Source organism: Photinus pyralis, unplaced genomic scaffold, assembly GCF_008802855.1.
Source record: "Photinus pyralis isolate 1611_PpyrPB1 unplaced genomic scaffold, Ppyr1.3 Ppyr1.4_LG9, whole genome shotgun sequence".
NCBI classification, from domain to species: Eukaryota; Metazoa; Arthropoda; class Insecta; order Coleoptera; family Lampyridae; genus Photinus; species Photinus pyralis.
Genome location: NW_022170878.1, coordinates 17,718,940 through 17,742,531, shown reverse-complemented (window position 1 = coordinate 17,742,531; position 23,592 = coordinate 17,718,940). Strand labels below are relative to the sequence as shown.

General features: G+C 37.9%; 3 protein-coding genes and 1 non-coding gene across 7 annotated transcripts; 3 read left to right on the top strand and 1 right to left on the bottom strand.

Moving 5' to 3' along the window:
* The first annotated feature begins 44 nt into the window (after nucleotides 1-44).
* On the top strand, nucleotides 45-5,702 carry LOC116180310 (clavesin-2-like). Of its 3 annotated transcripts, none has more exons than XM_031500224.1 (6): nucleotides 45-260; nucleotides 3,954-4,128; nucleotides 4,182-4,403; nucleotides 4,459-4,652; nucleotides 5,123-5,339; nucleotides 5,392-5,702. In XM_031500224.1, exons 1-6 carry the CDS (start codon nucleotides 249-251, stop codon nucleotides 5,586-5,588), a joined length of 1,017 nt encoding a protein of 338 aa, XP_031356084.1. In that variant the 5' UTR covers nucleotides 45-248; the 3' UTR covers nucleotides 5,589-5,702. The 3 variants fall into 3 exon arrangements, with proteins under 3 accessions (XP_031356084.1, XP_031356085.1, XP_031356086.1); XM_031500225.1 differs by lacking the exon at nucleotides 45-260 and adding an exon at nucleotides 3,577-3,672 and having other exon boundaries at nucleotides 5,392-5,701; XM_031500226.1 differs by lacking the exon at nucleotides 45-260 and adding an exon at nucleotides 3,724-3,861 and having other exon boundaries at nucleotides 5,392-5,701.
* Trnas-aga lies at nucleotides 5,010-5,091 on the top strand. The gene has a single exon. It is a non-coding gene; the product is annotated as a tRNA-Ser (tRNA).
* A 1,883-nt stretch (nucleotides 5,703-7,585) lies between the features above and the next one.
* On the bottom strand, nucleotides 7,586-9,919 carry LOC116181211 (UDP-glucuronosyltransferase 1-3-like). 2 transcript variants are annotated; one of them, XM_031501510.1, is made up of 4 exons: nucleotides 8,819-9,917; nucleotides 8,551-8,773; nucleotides 8,138-8,501; nucleotides 7,586-7,950 (listed from the first exon to the last, which is right to left on the bottom strand). In XM_031501510.1, coding segments are annotated over exons 1-4 (1,410 nt in total). In that variant the 5' UTR covers nucleotides 9,641-9,917; the 3' UTR covers nucleotides 7,586-7,949. The 2 variants fall into 2 exon arrangements, with proteins under 2 accessions (XP_031357370.1, XP_031357369.1); XM_031501509.1 differs by lacking the exon at nucleotides 7,586-7,950 and having other exon boundaries at nucleotides 7,965-8,501; nucleotides 8,819-9,919.
* A 2,946-nt stretch (nucleotides 9,920-12,865) lies between these two features.
* On the top strand, nucleotides 12,866-21,715 carry LOC116180037 (CCR4-NOT transcription complex subunit 1-like). Its single transcript, XM_031499862.1, has 5 exons — nucleotides 12,866-13,196; nucleotides 13,357-13,563; nucleotides 13,613-14,299; nucleotides 19,525-21,081; nucleotides 21,695-21,715. Exons 1-5 carry the CDS (start codon nucleotides 13,095-13,097, stop codon nucleotides 21,713-21,715), a joined length of 2,574 nt encoding a protein of 857 aa, XP_031355722.1. The 5' UTR covers nucleotides 12,866-13,094.
* Nucleotides 21,716-23,592: the final 1,877 nt, after the last annotated feature.

Genomic DNA, 23,592 nt, shown 5'->3' with positions numbered 1-23,592 from the left:
TATCTGTAATGATTTTAGTTTGAGAACTGATCTAAATTGATAAGCAGCGGTAAATAGACAATTAATGACATAGGCAAGAGCGTATTTATGAACTAGCACATTATCACCTGTAGAAGGCATTTTCTGTTGATGAAGAGAAATACTACTTGGAAGACCATCGACTAATTACAAACATCATCGTTCTACCTCAGCGCACATTGGTATTATTTGTGGGGCGAATTTCCATCTACGTAGACCGAACCTACAGAATGGAGTTTAAGGTACTGTACAGTTTATATTAGTTTTTGCGGTTGTAGTTTTGCCATCTTTGCGAGGTTGTTACATTTTGATTTTTGCGTAGTAGCTCTTTACCCAGCTGCCATTTAAACAACAGTTGATCTAAGCTATGGAGGACTTTATTCTGTATGGTTTCTGGTTAAACAAATAAATAAATAAATATACCTACAGTGCGTCCCAGATCGGGTGGGATTGCATGGGTAAGCTTTCTTATTATTAACGATAGAGAATTGGTTAAATGGACAGTGCAGTTTTAGATGCTTTTTTAAAATTCCCTTGTGGAAATTCAAAATGTCGGAATAGGTTCGACGTAAATTCAAAAAAACTAAAATTGGTCATTTCCTTTAATGTCTTATATCATCGAAAGTATAAGAGATATAAAAAAAAGTTTTATATAAAAGTTACTGTCTTTGGTACGTTTAATTTAGAATTGGTTAAAAAAATTCAAGATGGCTGCTTTTGAGGAACATTTACCAACTTCCTAAAGTTAAATAGGCGCCATATTGGATTTTTATTTGATATATTTTTAATTCTCTTTTCAACGAGCTATCATAGCATAAAATTGTAAATAAGATACCAGTTATATCAACGGTTTTTATATTTTAATCAAGTAGGCTGTGGTGAATTAAAAAAAAACAAAACAAAATCTATTCGAGGCAACAAAAGAATGAAAATAATTACTTCAGATGTTTAAAATACTGGCCGTTATTAGTGAAACACACTTCAAGACAGTTTACTTAGGCAAAGTGTTGCCATTGATGATATACACGCCTTTAGAAAGGTTTCGTGCAGTTGTGTACGTTATTATTATTATTATATAGTTGTAGCTACTTGCTAACTTGCATGTTCTTTATTCTTTAATGTACAATGTACGCACAATTCGTGAATTGTGACCTGGGCAGCCACTTTGATTGTTGGTAGGTACCATAAACTAAACCTTTCTGCAAAACATATGTTATCTAGAAAATCCTTGAAGGAAGTTTATTGGAGAATTTGTAAATAATGGTGAGCATTTAAAATTCTATCGAAGATTACCGGTCCAATTACATGACTTCCCATTATGTCATAAAATACATTAATTTAAAACCTTACTTGATTTCGGCGTGAAACTTCAACATGTAGGTTTCCTGTGACGAGTAATGTTCATTATGTCGATTTGAACACTCCACAGTTAGAAAAATAAGACTCATCTGTCCATATACTCGGACTCGTAAAACTGCAGTTAGTTTCGGATAAACCACTTACAAAATGTGACCTGGGACAAGGCATCAATGGTAACACATTTGTGTAAAGTAAAGCGAAGTGTCTTTAAATGTGTTTAACTGGATAATCGCATGACATTTTTTCGAGGGGATAATTTGTAGTTATACCACCATTTTGTAAGTATCTAAGTATGGATAATACGATAGTCAATAAGTGACGTCATAAAAGTCAACTATTTCTAGGCCTACTTATATAAAATTTTGGAGGGAGTTGTAACGCCCAAACCCCCCTTCCATGAGTGCGCCCCTGATATTTTAAACATCTGAAGTAATTATTTTCATTCTTTTGTTGCCTCGAATAGATTTTGTTTTGATTTTTTTAAATTCATCACAGCCTACTTGATTAAAATATAAAAACCGTTGATATAACTGGTATCTTATTTTCAATCTTATGCTATGATAGCTCATTGAAAAGAGAATTAAAAAATCTATCAAATAATTTAAAAATCCAATATGGCACCTATTTAACTTTAGAAAGTTGGTAAATGTTCCTCAAAAGTAGCCATCTTGAATTTTTTTTAAACATCGATTCTAAATGAAGCGTATCAAAGACAGTATAACTTTTATATAAAACTTTTTTTTATATCTCTTATAATTTCGATGTTATAAGACATTCAAGGAAATGACCAATTTTAGTTTTTTTGAATTTACGTCGAACCTATTCGCCCTTTTTCATTTCCACAAGGAAATTTTCAATAAGCATCTAAAACTGTAAAACATTGTCTATTTAACCAATTCTCTATCTTTAATAATAAGAAAGTTACCCACGCAATCCCACCCGATCTGGGACACATTCAAAATGGCTACTTTTGAGGAACATTAACCAACTTTCTAAAGTTAAATAAGCGCCATATTGGATTTTTAAATTATTTATGTATATTATTATTATTATACACTCGCTCCGTGTGAGGATTTGAAGTGTATAACAAAACAGCTCCTCTTTCCAGTTGTCTACAAGACACAAGTCGATAATACGCGAAGGTACCTAATTAGGATATTTTACCAATCATTTCGGACATGGGCGTCGTGCCTCCGTATTCCTTCGGTAGGTAGTATATCGAGTTCCATCGTTTTATATAAAAGTTACTGTCTTTGGTACCTACGTTTGATTTAGAATTGATGTTAAAAAAATTCAAGATGGCTGCTTTTGAGGAACATTTACCAACTTCCTAAAGTTAAATAGGCGCCATATTGGATTTTTAGATTATTTGATAGATTTTTTAATTCTCTTCAACGAGCTATCATTAGCATAAGATTGAAAATAAGATATCAGTTATATCAACGGTTTTTATATTTTAATCAAGTAGTCTATGATGAATTTAAAAAAAAAAAACAAAACAAAATCTAGAGAACCCCGGTCTCCAAGGCTCTGTTGATGATCTGGATCCAAGGAAGCGACTGTATAACAAAAATGACCTTAGCCTCTTATAGTCTTGGTTGGACTCGATCCCTATGACCTAATACTTCACTTTCCCCGATCAATCTGCCACTGATCGTTTGTCTTTTTTTAAAAGAAAGGTATTTTTGGGGCTCTTGAACTTTAGGATCTTCAAATTCAGAACAAAGCTGCGAACGCAGCATTTAATCCCACTTGTTCGGTAGGGGACTTTTACTTATTTTGGACATTCTCATTAAAGCAGTACATTTGGGAACTGCACTTCCGCATCGTGACTCAGAAACACGGAAAAGCAAACTTTCAAGCGAGCAAAAATTGAATAACAATAATAATAATAGAAAGAAACGTACCTAATTGCAATTTCACCATGATAGCATGATCAAAAATGAATTTCATTGCGCCATATGTAGACGATTAGTTACGTGAAGACGTATAAAAACTGTGTTCGGAAACAATTTTGTGGGTACCATTATATAAAAGAAGTATAATTTGATACACCGGCAAATGGAACTAATTACCTATAGGAAAGTAGAAGATGATGAAACACGAATGATTTGATTTTATAACGCCACCACGCTATATTCATATTATTTAAGCATAATTTTTTTTCTTTGGAAAGGCGGAGGGGGCACCAAATTTACTAAGTATATACACGCTACCTTGTAACAAGTCTCATTCACACGTTTGCAAACAGTCGAAGTATCCATTCTTTGTGTTATTTTGTTGATAAATATAATTGTAAGTATTTTTATTAGACAGCATTGTTTGCATTGGTAATCTAAACATAGAATTTGTCGATTCCGTAATTTTTTTGCAAATTTTTTCGTGAAATAATTGAAGTGTAGGAGCTTATCGCGTTTGTAGCAATTAACGCGCGCAATTAAGCAGACAATTAAAATAAAGGGCCAAACTATTGAAGAAAATAATGTAAGTCGGTGATATAACTAGTACCATTACTTACGTAACCTACTTTCACCTACCAATTTCTCTGTCGAGAGATTATATCATCAACTTTATAGATGGGCGAGCGAAAGTGGGTATCCGAAGCCGACGAGTACGTCTGTGCTCTTTCGGAGGATACACAAAAGATAGCCAAAGACACCCTGGGCGAAGACAAAAATGTACGCGATCAAGCTTTGGAGTCGATGAGACACTGGATTACGCACAATCCGAGAATTTTAAACTGTCGCCTAGGTCCGTAACAATAATAAACGAGTTCCTGTTAATTTTTAAACTTCGATTTTCAGACTCCAATTTTTTGCTCAGATTCCTGCGCTTTTCGAAGTTCAGCGTCGTTCAAGCCCAGATCGCCCTGGAGCGGTACCTTCTTCTCAGGCAGTCGTACGGAATGGTCTTCCGCGAGATGGACATTAAAATACCGAAGATGACCGAATTGCTGCAGACCGGCTTTCTGTTCGTCTGTCCGAAGCGCGACAAGAATGGACGTCGCGTGTATATAATCAGGCCGGGTTGGTTCACTCGCGCCGAATAGCAAAAGAGAGGCTCAATTTTTATATTTTTAAGGCGCCTTCGATCTGTCGAAGTACACGAATGCCGATATGCTGAAGATTGCGGGAATTGCCTTTGAAACGCTGATCGAGGACGAAGAGAATCAAGTTAAGGGATTTGTCTATTTGGCCGATGGACAGGGGTGCGGGCTGCCTTATGTTACGTTGTTCACGCCGCTTGAAATGGTTCGATTAGTGAAAAATGGAGAGGTAAGTACTGGTGTTCTCTGTTTCGGCTCGTTTTTTAAGTAGAAAGTTGTCAAAAACTGGGAAAGATCCATTTGTGGCCTATCATTTCTTCATGGATTCGATTCTTTCATTTCAAATTCTTCCATTTCTTTATATCCATGTCGGAATCATTTAACTTTCAAAATAAATTAGTACTCTTTCACATCAGACAGACGGGCGGACGTTTTTAAAAATGTGCGTGTGTTGCTCAATATATTTTTTTCAATTTGAAGACAATTTTTATAACTATTTGTTCCAATAAAAGAGGAATGAGAGCCCGAAAACTAAAATTTCTGAAATATATATATATATATATATAGTACAACTTGTTCATACAAGGCAGTCGTGGCCGAGCGGTTAAGGCGTCTGACTAGAAATCAGATTCCCTCTGGGAGCGTAGGTTCGAATCCTACCGACTGCGAACTTTTTTTTTTACGTTTTTTGTCACCTAGAAAACTGTACCTGCGAGGCACATCGAAATTCACGGCCTAAACGTACACCCTACAATGAAGTTTGCGTACGAATTCGGCATCTCCTTAATATCAGAGAAGATACGTAAAAGGATCAAGCTCTACTCGACCATCGAAGAGTTTCTGGCGGGCGGAACGATGGAACTCGATATACTACCGAAGGAATACGGAGGCACGACGCCCATGTCCGAAATGATTGGTAAAATATCCTAATTAGGTACTTTCACGTATTATCGACTTGTGTCTTGTAGACAACTGGAAAGAGGAGCTGCTGAATGAAAACGCACGTTTACTGTCTCACGATGAAATGGCAGTGCAAGAGGAGTTATTTAGCAGCAAGGAAAGAGACGGTGCCGTTTCGGCACTACGTGCCAGTGGCGGCACTTGTGGAAATGAGGATTCTATGTACGGGGTTACCGGAAACTTTAGAAAGTTAGAAGTAGACTGATGTTAATAAAACAAATTTATTTCAAACGTCGATTCTTGAATCCTTCAGATTTTCGTTGAATTTTGTCTGTTTTGTTATACACTTCAAATCCTCACACGGAGCGAGTGTATAATAATAATAATAATAATATACATAAATAATTTAAAAATCCAATATGGCGCTTATTTAACTTTAGAAAGTTGGTAAATGTCATATATATATATGGTAAATGTTCCTCAAAAGTAGCCATCTTGAATGTCTCCCAGATCGGGTGGGATTGCATGGGTAACTTTCTTATTATTAAAGATAGAGAATTGGTTAGCTTAAGATGCTTATTGCTTTAATTCTCTTTTCAATGAGCTATCATAGCATAAGATTGAAAATAAGATACCAGTTATATCAACGGTTTTTATATTTTAATCAAGTAGGCTGTGGTGAATTTAAAAAAATCAAAACAAAATCTATTCGAGGCAACAAAAAAATGAAAATAATTACTTCAGATGTTTGAAATATCAGGGGCGCACTCATGGAACGGAGGTTTGGGCGTTACAACTCCCTCCAAAATTTTATATAAGTAGGCCTAGAAAAATGTTGACTTTTATGACGTCACTTATTGACTATCGTATTATCCATACTTATAATAGATACCTACAAAATGGTGGTATAACTACAAACTATCCCCTCAAAAAAATGTCATGCGATTATCCAGTTAAACACATTTAAAGACACTTCGCTTTACTTTAGACAATGTGTTACCATTGATGCCTTGTCCCAGGTCACATTTTGTAAGTGGTTTATCCGAAACTAACTGGAGTTTTACCAGTCCGAGTATATGGACAGATGAGTCTTATTTTTCTAACTGCGGAGTGTTCAAATCGACATAATGAACATTATACTCGTCACAGGAAAACCTACACGTTGAAGTTTCACGCCGAAATCAAGTAAGGTTTTAAATTAATGTATTTTGTGACATAATGGGAAGTCATGTAATTGGACCGGTAATCTTCGATAGAATTTTAACTGCTCGCCATTATTTACAAATTCTCCAATAAACTTCCTTCAAGGATTTTCTAGACAACCTATGTTTTGCAGAAAGGTTTAGTTTATGGTACCTACCAACAATCAAGGTGGCTGCCCAGGTCACAATTCACGAATTGTGTACATTGTACATTAAAGAGTAAAGAACATGCAAGTAGCTACAACTATAATAATAATAATAACGTACACAACTGCACGAAACCTTTAAGGCGTGTTATATCATCAATGGCAACACTTTGCCTAAAGTAAACTGTCTTGAAGTGTGTTTCACTAATAACGGCCAGTATTTTAAACATCTGAAGTAATTATTTTCATTCTTTTGTTGCCTCGAATAGATTTTGTTTTGTTTTTTTTTAATTCACCACAGCCTACTTGATTAAAATATAAAAACCGTTGATATAACTGGTATCTTATTTACAATTTTATGCTATGATAGCTCGGTGAAAAGAGAATTAAAAAATGTATCAAATAAATATCCTGCAATATGGCGCTTATTTAACTTTAGAAAGTTGGTAAATGTTCCTCAAAAGTAGCCATCTTGAATTTTTTTAAACATCGATTCTAAATGAAGCGTATCAAAGACAGTAACTTTTATATAAAACTTTTTTTTATCTCTCTTTCACTTTCGATGATATAAGACATTCAAGGAAATGACCAATTTTAGTTTTTTTGAATTTACGTCGAACCTATTCCACATTTTGCATTTCCACAACGAAATTTTCAATAAGCATCTAAAACTGCAAAACATTGTCCATTTAACCAATTCTCTATCTTTAATAATAAGAAAGTTACCCATGCAATCCCATCCCGATCTGGGACACACTGTATATTCACGCTAACGTACATGGAGTACTTACACATCGTCAAAAATATCACAGTCACTTATCTAAACAAATGTTTAGAAGTATCACAGGTAAAATCAAAAGTTAAAAATTCTTGATAGCTATAAAAGCATTGGCTACTTAAAAATGTTTTTATTTTATTCTTAAATTCTATTAGATCTATATGTCTTAGGTGCGCAGAGATGCAGTTAAAAAATATTTGAGATTGTATTATAGGACCTTTTTATACCAATCGGTATGGCTGTAGTTATGCGCAGGTGCACCATCCTGTTGAAACCAACGATTTGCAACTTTTGACTCGCCGCAAATTGACTCTCAGGCGGTAAGTCTTTCTAAGTGTCTCTGTCCTAATTACTTAGGTGTAGTGGCGGTATTGTTGACCATGGCTTCATTCAATCACACTGGGGATCTAGTAGCTATAGGCTGGCTGATAAGAAGTCGGTGGGTTGTTCAAGGTCAAGTACAATGCCGATGGTTCAGTTGGAGCGTTACTAAGGGCTAATCTGAAACGTGAAGGGATTGATGAAACCTTTATTTGTTTCGTAATCCTATACCAATTTCTTGGTCCGATTATACAAGATGCGTCTTAAAAGGTAAAAGAGAGATCTAATGAACTTATAACAAATATACATTGTTAGAGTAAACACAAACAACAACACTGCAATGACGTCCAAAAATAAATACTGATACCAAGGTATGTCCAACAGTGGGCTTCGGAGGTGATGAGCACCTTTATGACGGATGACATATTCAGACCACCAAACGGCACGCTCCAACCCAGTCATCGGCTGATCTTGCGCCAACTCCGCCAGTTCTTTTATTCTGTTTCGATACTTTGGATTGCGAATAACTTCCTGAATTTTCCGCTTGAAGTCCTCCCTCTCCAAGCTAGTGTAGTCGACCGATAGTCCTACGCCCTTCGCTACCATTTTTTTAATGTTCGCCATTTGGTCGCCGAAAAAAGGCATACCAACTATCGGAACGCCGGTGTAAATCGTTTCATCTGACGATTGTAAACCGCCTTGCGTTATAAACAACTTTATATTGGGATGCCCTGCGAACAACATTGTATAAGTCATCTAAACCCGAAACGTAGAACGTACTTAAAACGTCTTGCTGAGGTAACCACTTGGAAATGATCACATTATCTGATTTATTGGGTAGATTTTCTGCCTCAAATTTCCATAGAATTGTGTATGGTAACTCGGAGAATGTCTCCAGTATTATGGCGCGGGTCTCTGCGGGTATATCCTTGCTTTTAACGTTAGAACCCAGGCTAAAGTATATAAAACCGTCCTTCGCACTGTCTAACCGTTGCTGTAAATGCTACAAAAGAATTTAGTTGTGTACTTATTTCAATCCCATACTTACAGGAGGCAGCGGTTTGGGAGGTCGAAGGTGTGTTCCTCCGCCAATCTGCACGACGGCGGGAACCAGTGGCCTGATTTTGTGAAAGACGGGGTCAGCATTTACAAATAGCATGCTTACGTTGCTCATGATATCGTCTATGGCCGGAAAATTGGGGCCAAAATGTTTCTCTACGAGCCGAGCTTGTAAATAATTGCCGTATATGCCAAGTAGCTGAAACACATATGCGAAGACCACACTTTTCAGTCTTTGTAAAAAAGGCAGTTCTACATCAAAATCGTGCATAAGATCCGGATAGACAACCAAATGCGTGGGATTTCCCACCTGTTTGAACTGGTCAGTGAATCCATCCGTGGATATCATAGCAATAAAAGGACACTGAATCTTCTGGGCAAAAGCCGACATCATAGGTGCAAATCCTTCAATTATCACCAAATCAAATCTGTGGTCGCCTTTGATCAAATCCTGCACGCTAGGATGCCGTAGCTGTTGCTCGTACATGTCCATCGTGTGGTCGATAAACGACAATATTGTTCCTATTATGTTATCGTTAAAAGTCAGTACATTTTTCATAATCATCTTATTCCACTCCTCGTAGGAGAAATGCAAATCGATCTCGGTCAAATTGGTAAGCCCGGGATCTTTAATCGGATCTGTCGTTAGAGTTGTGACGTGATGTCCTCTTAGTGATAATTCGCGCCACAAAGGCTGGAAGACGACCTGATGACTGTAGGAGGGGGTCGGCACAATGCCAAGTATCCTAGCGGCGCTCGCCACATGGATCAAAACCGAGCAAGTGATGAACAGAGGCACTAACTTCGCCATATTTAGCACACTATATTGTGCACTTAATTACGTTGCCTCGTTTAAATATCGCTCACACCATGACTGTGCACATACTGAAATGATTATTTTACAAGTACCTTGATATCATATTGCGTAATTTAATTAAATGACACCAATGAACGTATTAAACGCATTTTGCAATCATAAAAAACCGTCCCATCCCATCAAGTTCTCCAAAGCAAACCTTTCGGGACGCGCCTTAAGGACATCAAAGTAGAGAACTTCTCGACGGACCCTAATTTGGATACCATTGGAGCCAAGGCGAAGGAGAGACAAAGTCCCGTTTCTACGAATCGGTTGCCAAGCCGGTTTGGCCAATGCTCTTCTGTAGAACGTACCCATGGTCCAGTGGTTCTTGGGAAGCGAGGTTCTAAGAAAATATTCGCTTCATCCCTAATAAAAATACGACTTTCTGTACTTGTTATTTACAATTTTTAGAATTAACGATTATTATTATTATTATCTAAATGAAAAATCAATATTCATGGCCCTACCTATTATATAGTTTAGCATACAAAATTGAAAAGGTGCTAATTCGATAACACCTCGCATGAGGCCATCGAAGCAGCCGTTGGACACTAAGGCCTCGCCTCCACAACAATAGGCTGAATGTGGCCGATTCCCCATTGGACATAATGCCGATAAAGTACAAGTAGGTACAGTATAAACAAATGGATGATTGCGAAAGAAATAAACTTGGCTTTGGGAAGGGCTCTACGTAGTGATACAGAGATGATTCAAAACAAAAGGACAGTGTGGAGCCATCGTCTTTCAAGCCTCTGTGCCCTTAGAAACCTACAACAAGGATCCAGGCGAAAGCCAATAGGGCCAAAGACCTGTGGCCTGCACAAAAGCCACATAATCTTCTAAACCAGTGCGGGGAGATGAACAGGGTGCATCAGCGGCAGAGGTCAAATTATTCATCAATGACTCGTTACAAAAAACGTTTCAGCTCTCAATAGAAAGGACCTACAGTCCAATACAGGGCTCACATAATTGTTAAAGTAAAAATGCTAATTGCCATTTTAAACAAAAATGATATTTAGAAGTTGGCGTGTTTTAGAATGTATAATATATTCTGTCAGTCAATTTTGTAGAATTGTATTCTTTTCACAAAAGAATAAATACATGTTCTAATTGTGCTTTTTGGATACCTACCTTGATATTCAAACCCCTAGCTGGTGAGGCAGACTGGCCAATTTGGAAGAGAAAAATGCGTGACTTGCTGGACTATCATGAGGGTGCCCTGGACGTCATTGACGGAAGAAGCTTTGCAAACCTGAGACTTTGTCAGATAACGAACAAGATGAAAGAGTCAAAGCTAATCACAGAAAGGCAAGCGGTTTATTTCATAAGGCGAATAGGCGAAATCCATGATATCGAGCTCAGTGACGGACACAGTTTATTAAAAGATTATGGATAAAGAAACAGCACATATGATGCGTGGGAAGCGTTAAAATTGAATTTTGAGGCGTCATCCAAAGATCAGCTGTTTAAGATATGCACAGAATTTTTTGCGTTCAGTTGGATTAATGGAGAGGATGTTTCAACCCATGTTGCTAAATTGAGAAACTTATGGAATGAGCTTAACAATGGTTTAAAATCCAAGGAAGAAAATGAACTGCCTGGTTTACTCGTGTTTGTAAAGTTTTGCAAATTTTACCAAACGATTTCGAGAATTTCGGATCTAGTTGGATGTTATTGTCGAAAAACGAAGAAAAAACTTTTGATGAACTATACTGTATTCATTTTAAGAAGGTAACGGTAGAAAGCATAGGGAAGCTTTGACCTTGACTGTGATTGGTTAAAACATGAGTCAGTATTACAATGAAACATAAATCGACTGGTCAATTTTGTAAGGTGCTAGTTTATGTTGCCAACTAAACTGCCGAAGTGTCATTAGCTGTTATTGTCAAAGGTTTATTTTTGTTCGTAGTGCTGAATATTTCTACTTTACAATAATTTGGTGCCGTTTTATATTTTTCCTGTGTGTGTTTATCTTCAAACACAGTGCCATCTACAACCTTCTTATAATGAATGCAGTATAGTGACCCAATTGTGTATGTACGAAAGAAATTTCAGAAAAGTCACAAACAGCGCCACTGGAGAAGCAATGTTTGTAAAAAACGGAAAATCCAAAACATACCAAAAATCAAAGAGGTCAAAAGAAAATGATATCTGTAATTATTGCAAAAACAAGGGACATTGGATAAAAACGTGCAAAAAGTGGATTGCGGATGGACGACCACAGAAGAAAGTACATTTCTCAATCGATCTGAGACAATTTTTTCTTCGGGGCTCAAAAAATGGCAGTGATTAACCTTCCTTTTTTACCAAAAAATCGACCGCACCAAAATTTCTCGAGAGAACACTTTTTCTTATTAATTTGGGTGCGTAGAATCCAAATCAATTTGTACTTTTTCGATCAGACTTCTCAATCAAAAGTTATAGACTAGAAAAAAATTCAAAGGGCTGTAACTTTTGAACTAGTAGCCCAATCTTGGAACTGTTTGAAATTATGGATTCTACAGGCCACATTCTATAAGAAATTTTTTTTCCGGGTCGATCTGAGACAATTTTTTCTTCGGGGCTCAAAAAAGGCAGTGATTAACCTTCCTTTATGATATTTAGAAGTTGGCGTGTTTTAGAATGTATAATATATTCTGTCAGTCAATTTTGTAGAATTGTATTCTTTTTCACAAAAGAATAAATACATTTGGATATATTAAATAACTTTAATAATAATACCATCCACGTAAGATTTGTGGAGCGGCGGAGGCCACATTTAGACTTTGTGGACAGGTAGATGAGACCGCTGAACACATTCTAGGCGGATGCGAGACTGCTGCCGGGCATAGACTAAATGAAGTCTGCGAGGGGACAAGCTGAAATCGCACGAGAGTAAGGACAGCACAAAACTCCTTAGGGGATTGTGTGCATAAAGACTACACTGCTTACACACATTTGTTAATTGCGGTCAACTAATTACTAACAAAACTAAAACACGTGTCGCACAGAAAGCGAAAAATATGGTAACGTCTCGCCAGACCCCACTCACGGGGCGAAATTCCACCTGTGTTTGACAAGTTGCCTATACGCCAGGGATAGACGTTACACCGGTTGTATAATTGTAATCGCCTAATGGTATAGAATAAGTGGCCTACCGAGACGTTTCGGTTCGACGCGTGCGCAGTGTGACAGTTGCGAATTACTTTCGTTCGTGTTATGTTGATTGTGTTCTCCTTAAGTTAAAGATGAAACAGTAAATTAAGTGCAAAGAAAGGAAATTGAACGGTTCGATGATGGTCTTGGACCATTTAAAATTGAGTTGTCTCCCATTAACAAATAGGACTCTCTGGACAAAAGGCCTGCGGTTATCTCCTGAGAAAGCTTCAAACGTATTTGAAGCTTTCGAGGCCGTGTTCATGGAACTATGAACCTGGACTCGTTGTCTTTTACTTTGTCACAAATAAGTTATTTAGTTGCGTCATTAACTAAAAAGAATCATAAGCAAGTAGTAGAGGAACTATTAAGGGTGAGTGTTCTTTATTGTTCCCTAAATGCGGTAGCCATTTTCATTCAACTCATATGTTTTGGTAGAGTAACCTTCTTTACCGATCCTGAACAAGAGGGCCTTAATTTATTTTGATTTCAATTTGATCATTTTTTGATTAATTGTTTTCTGTGTTTGACAGTTGGTGACTTTGCACGGCCTGGAGGCGGATCGTCACTTGCTCCAATGCCTGTTTTCATCGGTGGACTTTTCAGAATCTTCGAATAAAATTGTTGCGCCCGGTCTTCACAATCAAGTGTTGCTAGAGCATTGCGCTACCGTTATCAATAAGCCTTCGTTATTGTCGGCTATTTGTTGTACCGTTAATAAATTCGCCAACAATCAGAAGGTGAGTGTCAAATCGATCTTGCGAGTGACGATTGACCGGTTTCTTTCAGAGTTTGAAAGTTGGACCTCTGTTCTTTCAGCAGCTGTGCAAGTGCCTTCGCCTCTCAGCTGTTCAAGAAGTTGTATTCGCTCTAGCGTTGCGTCACTCCGAAAATCGAGAGGTGGCGAGTCTCGCCCAAGCTCAATTGAAACTATCCCTTCCCGCTCTCGTTCAGTCGTATGTAGATACGGAAGGAAGTAGTCGTCAACACGAAGGTGGCCTTCACGATACCACGCCGGAAGTTTTACATTTGATACTGTCGGCCGTACTTAAATCGCCCAAAGAGGTCGGACTCACCAACGAGATTCACACGGTATTTTTGAACTCGCTACAACGAGACTTCTCGAGGGATCTAGTTCCGGTCGTGCTCGCGCCCCTAGTCTACCCGGATCAGTGCGAGTTAGCGCCGCCCGAAATGTCCTCGGAAGGCCCCGGTTTATCCGGGGGTATGCTTGATAGTTCATTGGCCGATCTCGTGTCGGAAATGGGTTACGGATTTACTCTTACGTTGGAAGACTGCCGGAATAATTTACTTAAATTTATCGGACGCGACATCAATCCCACGGCCGTCGCGCGGACGTTAGCCTTCTTATGCCGGACACACAGTGGCCTTGAGGAATCTTTAAATCTACCCGGCTCTTTCAGCAAGGACGGAAGGAACACGTGGAATGTCGAGGTGTTTGTTCAAGCTCTAAAGGTATTGTTCGTAGACCACTCGCATTGTTTATTCATTTGTAGTTATTCCACTGACAGTTAGTGGTAGAGTCCAGGTGTTGCTTTAAATTTATATTAGTTCCAAACCATATAATAGGGGAGCTAACACGAAATCCACTGAACGAGAATGATCAAAATTTTAACCGATGGTGTTCCATTTTGCCCTATCAGAGTATGCTAAAATCGATCGTCTGCCGCCTCAGGTCATACGACTTAAGGCGCTGCGGGTACTTCTTGCGGTACCAATTCTGAAAGGTTGTTTTTCGAAAAAATAAGTTATATACCAAATGAAAACGTTGATAATAGCTCTTAAAAAAATATTTAAAAAAATCCCGCGCATTTGATAACTCCGTAAAAAAACAATTCTTAGTCGGTTTTTCACGAACTTTCTACGGATATAACTAGGTTACGGTGGGACGAATGAAGCTGATTTTTTTTACAGACTCATGATAGGTACTACTAATGACTTAACGGTGTTTCGTTTTTAAATTTTGTCTCTAATTACAAGATTATCTTATTAGCTTAACATTATAAGATATCTTATAATTAGAGAAAAAATTTAAAAAAGAAACACTCTCATAGTCATTGGCTGTACCTATCATTGATCTGTAAAAAAAATCAGCTTCATTCTTCCAACGGTAACCTAGTTATATTCGTAGAAAGTTCGTGAAAAACTGACTAAGAATTGTTTTTTTACGGAGTTATCAAATGTGCGCGATTTTTTTAACTATTTTTTTAAGAGCTATTATCAACGTTTTCATTTGGTGTATAACTTATTTTTTCGAAAAACAACCTTTCAGAATTGGTACCACAAGAAGTACCCGCAGCGCCTTAAGTCGTATGACCTGAGGCGGCAGACGATCGATTTTAGCATACTCTGATAGGGCAAAATGGAACTCCATCGGTTAAAATTTTGATCATTCTCGTTCAGTGGATTTCGTGCTAGCTCCCCTACTAATAGGGTTTACTGATAGCTGACGAATACTTTTCACGTGTGGTTTATAGGCCACCATAAACAAGTTTGAGCATTCATATTGTCGAAACGGTTGTTTTCAACAGGATGGTGCACCCACTCAGAACGCCTTAAGGATTCTGGCACGATTATAGCATTGTGTGCGGGTGCACCATTCTGTTGAAACCAACAGTTTCCAATTTTTCTTTTATTGAGTGCCTTACATCTGTGTATTCGTAATAATAATATACGCTACTCAATACAGTATGTACTTTTTTTACGGGCTATATACAGGGTGACTCCCAGGACTATACCCATTTAGTAATACAGTACGTTAATTTTTTGAAAAAAAAATTATTTAATAATTTGTACATAATAGTGAGGACATGCCATTAGAATGACGTTGCAAAAATCACGTCTTCCAAGAGATCTTTCCAGTCTCTCACGTTCGATCCGTCACACATCTCTCTCAATAGCTGCTTTGAGATCTTGCAATGTCCGGAGTTTGCCAGCGTAGACCTTTTCTTTTAAGTACCCCCACAAAAAGGAATCGCACGCATTCAGACCAGGAAAATGTGGAGGCCAGGGAACATCCCCAATTCAGGAGGTTCATTGACCTTCTTGCGGTATGTGCTGTAGCCCCATCTTAAATCTTAAATGGCAAACCGCAACGAAGAGAAAGGGCCCCCCACCACTTCTCTGCCACACTCAGGAGTCGTGTACAGTCTCATAAAAAATGGGTATAGTCCCATGAGTCACCCTGTACAGGGTGTCCCATTAATAATGGTCACGGAACCGTTAATTGCACAGCTTCGGGGAAAAAATTTTGTTAACAAAAGGGGCCAAGAGAAATCGCTGGAAATTATTTTCAAGTTTGTAACTTCGCCGCTAGAGGGCGTGGCATGGTTAAGTAGACAAATGACTTTTTTCCTAAAATATACCCAACAAACATGCATAAAAAATACATGCATAGTAATCTTGTATCAATTTTGCATCATTTTGATGGAGCTCAAATTGCTCTAGCTCAAGGAGTGGGGGAAGGGGAACATCTCTTTAAGGAATTGATTGTAACTTCGGATTAGGTTAACAGATTTTCACATAATAGGTCTCGTTGGAAGGAGCTCTCTTCGTGGAATCAGATTTTACATGAATAGAGTCTTTTTTAGTAAACGTGATGAGTGGTAGAGGGCGCGATGTGACATTAACATAAACTTTGCAAATTTTTTTGAAAATTTCAAATGGAACGATATAATTATTATATTATCAAATAAGATGAAAAAGTGAGAATATCAGTGAAAACGGCATTTTGATATCTGTTTTCTAAGCAGAGATATGGGGAAAATACGAACATTCACAAATTTTAATTGCAATATTTATATTCATCCAAGTTGGATTTGAAACAAATAAACACATAGCAACTGATACTTATGTCAAAGTGAATGAGGCGATGGCAGTTCAAAATTAACACTCAATCTACGTTTTTTTATTATGAGCAACAAAAAAATGATTCAAACTTTAAATCAGAAAAATATAAATTAAGTAAATAATAAAAAAAATAATAATTATTATTATGTGCCGGGCACCCATTGTGGTGATAATTCACAAGGAATACGTTTAATGAAAGGACTGATAAACTTTCTTTTGTTCTGTTTTCTTTTGTTTCAAAGTCAACTTGAATGAGCATCAATATTGCAATTAAAATTTGTGAATGTATTCGTATTTTCGCCAGATCTATGGTTAGAAAACAGATATCAAAATCCGGTTTTCACTGATATTCTCACTATTTCACCTTATTTGATAATATCATATAATAATTATATCATTCCATTTGAAATTATCAAAAAAACCTGCAAAGTTTATGTTAATGTCACATCGCGCCCTCTACCACTCATCACATTTACTAAAAAGACTCTATGTAATAAAATCTGATTCCGCGAAGAGAGCTCCTTCCAACAAGACCTATTTTGTGAAAATCTGTTAACCTAATCCGAAGTTACAATCAATTCCTTAAAGAGATGTTCCCCTTCCCCCACTCCTCATATTTTATGAGCTAGAGCAATTTGTGCTCCATCAAAATGATGCAAAATTGATACAAGATTACTATGCATGTATTTTTTATGCATGTTTGTTGGGTATATTTTAGGAAAAAAGTCATTTTTCTACCTAACCATGAATCATACGCCCTCTAGCGGCGAAGTTAGAAACTTGAAAATAATTTCCAGCGATTTCTCTTGGCCCCTTTTGTTAACAAATTTTTTTTCCCGAAGCTGTGCAATTAACGGTTCCATAGATATAGCCTGTGACCATTATTCATGGGACCACCCCTGGACAAAGTTGTACAGAAGGGTAATCAACTGTTAATGTCAGTTCTGAGAAACAAAATTTAAATTCTCTACACCATTGAGGTAGAATTCTTGTAGCTAAAATGCAATCGATAAACGATAGATAGCGAACATCTGAAGTATGTGGCGGATTTTTAAAAAGTTGGGAGGGGAGTGTTGTGTAAATGTAAATCCCCTCTTTTGTCTCTATTTATTGTACCGGTGACCCCAATAACCTGTTCTTCGGCCATACTCTAGAACGCGCTGCATAATGACTAGGGGTAAAAAAAATATTATCACGGTAAGATCGCTGGAAAAAGTATTTGTCAGTTCTAAAAATGACCAACAGAGGGCCGCAACTGCATCATTTCTTTTATTTCGCATAATAAACTTAAAAGAAATTGTTTCACATTTTAAAGAGACACCAGTTATCTATAATTTTCGTAAAAAAAACATTAATAACTCGGTTGTTAAAAACAAAGATGGCGATGGGGCGTGCAATGTTTGCGAAATAACCTGCTTTGAACTCTTGACTGTTGACCGATTGTAACTAAATTGGTATCGTTGAAAAGAGTTTCCTCGGCAACAAGAAATCAACCAAAATATAGTATTAGTTGGATCCTTCTCCCGCCAGGGGGCTAGTTTTGAATACTATTGATCCAAAATCCTTAAAAAAAAATGGAAAGATTATGATTTTCTTTATGAAAAAGTAGCCAAAATAACATCCAAAGAGGTAAGTGAAAACGTTTTTTCCAAAATCTCGGTCCTAACTCTCAAATATTGTGGAAAAGAGATTAATTAATTAATAAAAATGCTAAATTATATCTCATTTGACTTATTTCGGGTATTGTGTCGATGGCGCGAAAGATTGTTGGAAAAGGCACCATACACTTTTAAGGTCGGCCTTGGATAAATTAAACAATTGAAACACGATACATTATAAGAATAAAACAGAGTAATTTGAAATTATTCTTGCTTGTGTTTACAATTCAGATCTTTTCTAAAAGGCGATTTCTAGCCAAGAAGCATTTAATATGCTGGTGATATATTTGAGTATTTTCAAAATGCTACCATCGCTGCCCTGCCATTTTATATTTGCGGTTTATCCGAGATCTGACCACGAACCATTGCCGTAGCATATTAAATGCTTCTTGGTTAGAAATCGCATTTTAGAAAACATTACAATTCAAAAAAACTGCAAAACCTTCTGATGTAACACAGAAGAATAATTTACAAATTAACGTCCTGTATTATTTAACAATGTATCGTGTTCATTTGTTTAAATTTTCCAAGGCCTAGCCTAAAAAGTGTAGGTTGCTTTCTTCGCGCTCATCTACAAATACGGAAATACGTCAAATAAGATACAATTTAAGCATTTTTATTAATTAATTAATTAATCTCATTTTCCCAGTATTTGAGGTTAGGAACCAGTTTTTGAAAAACGGTTTTCACTGGCCTCTTTGGATGTTATTTGGCTACCTTTTCATAAAGAAAGGTCATATCATTCCATTTGATTTTTTTAGTGTCAAAACTAGCCCCCTGGCGGAGAAGGATTCAACTACATTAACTATATTTTCAGAATTTGAATTGTTCGGAAACGTACACCAATCCCCGCCCCGCAGAATGACGTCACACTTAGGTAGTCCAATGATAGTACCACAATTCGACATGATGTGGCAGCACTCATCAGTCACTTAAGTGGAATCACTATAAATGAATAAACAATGACACTAGTGTTAGGGTATACTCCATCTCAACCTTTTGTGTTTATTCAATATTCCTTGCTTGCACACTACCAAGTGTGTATAAGACAAGGAAATGGTCACTTTTATCGCGCCTGCGCTTATATTTAGAGTTCCGAACTCACTTTGAATGAAAGCATAAGTTTGAGACGAGCTCTGCGGCTACTTATTTATTTTTTTCTTTCGCCAAAAGGAGGTCTGTCCTACGTTACAATGGAGTAGCGTAATTCTCGAGCTGGACCATTCGGAATTCGTAATAAAAGACAGGCAGGGCCTTATCATGCTTTTAAGTGCACTTCGTTTGGGCTTGAAAAACGTCGGCTTTCATCCCGAAACGTTCCCCGTCGATCACCTATACCGAAGGTGGACGAACGTCGAGGGACAGTTTAGTTTAATGCAACAGATTTTGAAAAACTCGGACGTGTTTTGCTTCGCCGACTATCCGTTCTTATCAGTGCCTGTCGACATACTAAAGACGCCTCCCGAACAGGACAGCAAGGAGTTGAGCAACTGGCGCAATTTAAATTTAGTGGAATTGTTGTTGACGATCTCGGAGTGCGGGTACTACGCGCAAGTGCAAGAATTGTTTAAAGTTCCTTTACAAAACTGTCCGGACGTTTTAATATTGACTCTGATGCAAATCAACGGTCCGGTCACGATGCTACGGCAGGAATTATTCACAAATCTCATTCCTATATTCCTCGGCAATCATCCGAACTCGGCCATTATTTTACACCACGCGTGGCACACCCAGACCCTCAATATTAAGCACATCGTAATGCACGCAATGGCCGACTGGTACGCCCGAGGCGAGTACGACCAGACCAGACTGTCCCGAATACTCGACGTCGCCCAAGACCTAAAGGCACTGTCCATGCTACTCAACGCTCAATCCTATCCGTTTATAATCGACCTGGCCTGTCTCGCGTCGCGAAGGGAATATCTGAAATTGGAGAAATGGATTACGGACAAAATTCGCGAGCATGGCGAACCTTTCGTGACCGCCTGCATTAAGTTCCTGCAAAGGCGATGTCCGCAGCTCATCGGTAAAAGCGACGACGCACTTCCCAAGGCCGTTCTACTACCGAAAGAGACCTTAACCACGATCCTGCTCTGTCTACAACAAGCCTCCTGCAACATGAACTCGGAAATTCAAGAGACCATCTGCGCGATGTCGACGAACTGCACCATCCTTTTAAAAACCCACCAGCAGCCGTCCTCGATTCTGCGATCTCATCGCACCCTGGACGGCCCGTTCAATCCATCGAGCATGGCGCAACAACTTTACAATTCGAACGTCGATCCCATCAGCATCACATCGACGTTAGCCAACATGACGATCGGCGGCTCTAACAACTCCGCGTTCAATCTGCAAGGAGGACTAGGCCCGCTGGTCTCCTCGCCCGGTTCGCCCTCTCGACTGCTGCAATCGAACAGCCCGTTTCCGATGATACCCATACAGCACCAGGGACCGGTGGGCACCACCGGCTCCCTACTGCCCGCCATCAACACGATTGGTAACTTGAGCAGGATCGGCGGGCCAAATCCGATCGTCGAAAAGGCCCGACTGCAGGACAGCAATTCGATACTGACCGAGATCGCGCCGAACGTTACGAAGGATATCGAGGACGAGGCGAACAGCTACTTCCAGAGGATCTACAACCATCCGCCTCATCCCACTTTGTCGATCGACGAGGTTCTGGATATGCTCAAGAAATTTCAAGAGTCCGCATCGAAACGTGAACGGGAGGTAGGTACTTTTTTTGCGCTAACTGTAATTTCACACCCGGCAAAGGATAACTTTTTTTATGCAGTGTTGCCAATTGTGTCAGTTGCACCACAGATTGCCAACCTTATCATTTCATAGGTAACACAGGTATACATGACAGTGGTGACAATAGGCGCTAAGCTCCGCCCATTCCGCCATGTTGCATCGAAAATTCAAATTAGAAAAGGTCAAATACCAAAAATTGATTGATACAGATTTTTTTTCATACGTTTCATGATAAGTTAGGCCACTGTAGTTGTAAGAAACGAAACGTTGAATCTTTGTTTTGCTGGAGGGTATGACGTCCCAGTGTTACATTTCCCCTCAAAACGTAAGGACCATTGAATCTCCCTTTCCTGATGAAGATTGCATCGCCCACAGGCTTCTGATGTTACGTGGAAAGGTCCCTTTCCAAAAATGATAGTGGTATTAGTACCATATGTTTTGGGGAAGAATGCAGAACTGGGTGTCAGCCACACATACCACACCACTACACGAAAATCTATGATAGTTGTAAGAAGAGGAACGTTGAATCATAATACCCACAGTGCTACATTTTCCCTTAAAAGTATAGCTCTAAGGACTTTCATGATAGATTTCTATAAAAGACCACTGAATTTTGCAAAGTATCCGATTTTAAGGAATTATTTCTACGTAATACCCTAATATGACTGGGTCAAGTTGTAGTACCCATAAAATGCATAAGGTTAGTAATCTGTTGTTGCTTCAATCTGCGGTTACACCTATAAAAATTACTTTGATTTCTTTTATTGCACTTAAGTGGCACATGTCACAGACCAAATGCCATCGTGCAACCAAATCCCATTGTGGCTCGCTTCCCCATTTTTACTTTCCAACTTGTATAAAGGAAAGTATTGTAATCGTGATAAATTTTCGATAAGCCAATATTGCGTTTTCTGCAAATTTTTTTTGTGATCACGATAACTAAAAAACCCCTGAACCGATTTGGACCAAATTTGGGGTGCAAAACGTCCTATTTTGGTTTTGATCCGTAAGCATCTTCATGGTTGTTGAGGGCGTCAAAAGTTTAAAAGAACCATAACGGCTTGAAACATTTTTTCGCATACACTGGCCAAAATGGCTGAAAAAAACTGTACAAAAAAGTTCATTACAATTTTTTTGTTAGTTTCTTTGTTTTTGAAGGAAAGTTCAGAGTGAAAAAATTTAATTACAAAAAAGATGTGTCTTGATGACATCTACAAAAAGGGCTCCTCCCGGGTGGGCCAGTAGTGTGTGGGTGGACGATTGTGGGTTTATTAACGCGCATATTTAAAATTCATTATGGGGGAATGTTGAAGGACTCTTAAGGCTACAACCTAAAAATATTTTCACCGAAATTGCAATTGTTATACAGGGTGATTTATATCAAAGTTGCATTTTTTAAATGGAACCCCCTGTATATTATTACATATTTCGATTCCTTGGTCAATTTTAGTGTGACTTTATGCATTACACATGATATCTAAAATGAGTAGTTTAGCCGCAATTCTCGTTTTTTCAAAAAGTAGATGTCCAGTAAAAATTGAATATCGCAGTTATCATAAAATTTAGAAGGCCGTGACTTTGCAGTGGCACTAATCATGAAATGTACTAGAGTAGTCTCANTACCAAAATTCAACTACACCAAAATTTCTCGGGAAAACACTTTTTCTTATTAATTTGGGTTGGGTGCGTAGAATCCAAATCAATTCGTACTTTTTCGATCAGACTTCTCAATCAAAAGTTATAGACTAGAAACCAATTTCGAAAAAAAAATTCAAAGGGCTGTAACTTTTGAACTAGTAGCCCAATCTTGGAACTGTTTGAAATTATGGATTCTACAGGCCACATTCTATAAGAAAATTTTTTTTTCAGGTCGATCTGAGACAATTTATTTTTCGGGGCTCAAAAAAAGGCAGTGTATAACCTTCCTTTTTTACCAAAAATCGACTACACCAAAATTTCTCGGGAAAACACTTTTTCTTATTAATTGGGGTGCGTAGAATCCAAATCAATTCGTACTTTTTCGATCAGACTTCTCAATCAAAAGTTATAGACTAGAAACCAATTTCGAAAAAAATTCAAAGGGCTGTAACTTTTGAACTAGTAGCCCAATCTTGGAACTGTTTGAAATTATGGATTCTACAGGCCACATTCTATAAGAAAAATTTTTTTCCGTGTTGATCTGAAACAATTTTTATTTCGGGGTTCAAAAAAAGGCAGTGTATAACCTTCCTTTTTTACCAAAAATCGACTACACCAAAATTTCTCGGGAAAACACTTTTTCTTAATAATTTTGGGGCGTAGAATCCAAAACAATTCGTACTTTTTCGATTAGACTTCTCAATCAAAAGTTATAGACTAGAAACCAATTTCGAAAAAAAATTCAAAAGGCTGTAACTTTTGAACTAGTAGCCCAATCTTGGAACTGTTTGAAATTATGGATTCTACAGGCCACATTCTATAAGAAATTTTTTTTCCGGGTCGATCTGA

Excerpts from the sequence above, each read along its gene's own strand:
- LOC116180310 (XM_031500224.1), top strand. Across the intron at positions 4,404-4,458 it reads CGTGTATATAATCAGGCCGG|GCGCCTTCGATCTGTCGAAG; the intron begins GTTGGTTCACTC and ends TATATTTTTAAG. Across the intron at positions 4,653-5,122 it reads GATTAGTGAAAAATGGAGAG|AAAACTGTACCTGCGAGGCA; the intron begins GTAAGTACTGGT and ends TTTGTCACCTAG.
- LOC116180037 (XM_031499862.1), top strand. The coding sequence starts at position 13,095 with ATGAACCTGGACTCGTTGTCTTTTACTTTGTCACAAATAAGTTATTTA. Across the intron at positions 13,197-13,356 it reads TAGTAGAGGAACTATTAAGG|TTGGTGACTTTGCACGGCCT; the intron begins GTGAGTGTTCTT and ends TGTGTTTGACAG. Across the intron at positions 13,564-13,612 it reads AATTCGCCAACAATCAGAAG|AGTTTGAAAGTTGGACCTCT; the intron begins GTGAGTGTCAAA and ends GGTTTCTTTCAG.
- LOC116181211 (XM_031501509.1), bottom strand. The coding sequence starts at position 9,640 with ATGGCGAAGTTAGTGCCTCTGTTCATCACTTGCTCGGTTTTGATCCAT. Across the intron at positions 8,774-8,818 it reads CTCCCAAACCGCTGCCTCCT|CATTTACAGCAACGGTTAGA; the intron begins GTAAGTATGGGA and ends ATTCTTTTGTAG. Across the intron at positions 8,502-8,550 it reads ACCTCAGCAAGACGTTTTAA|GGCATCCCAATATAAAGTTG; the intron begins GTACGTTCTACG and ends TGTTGTTCGCAG.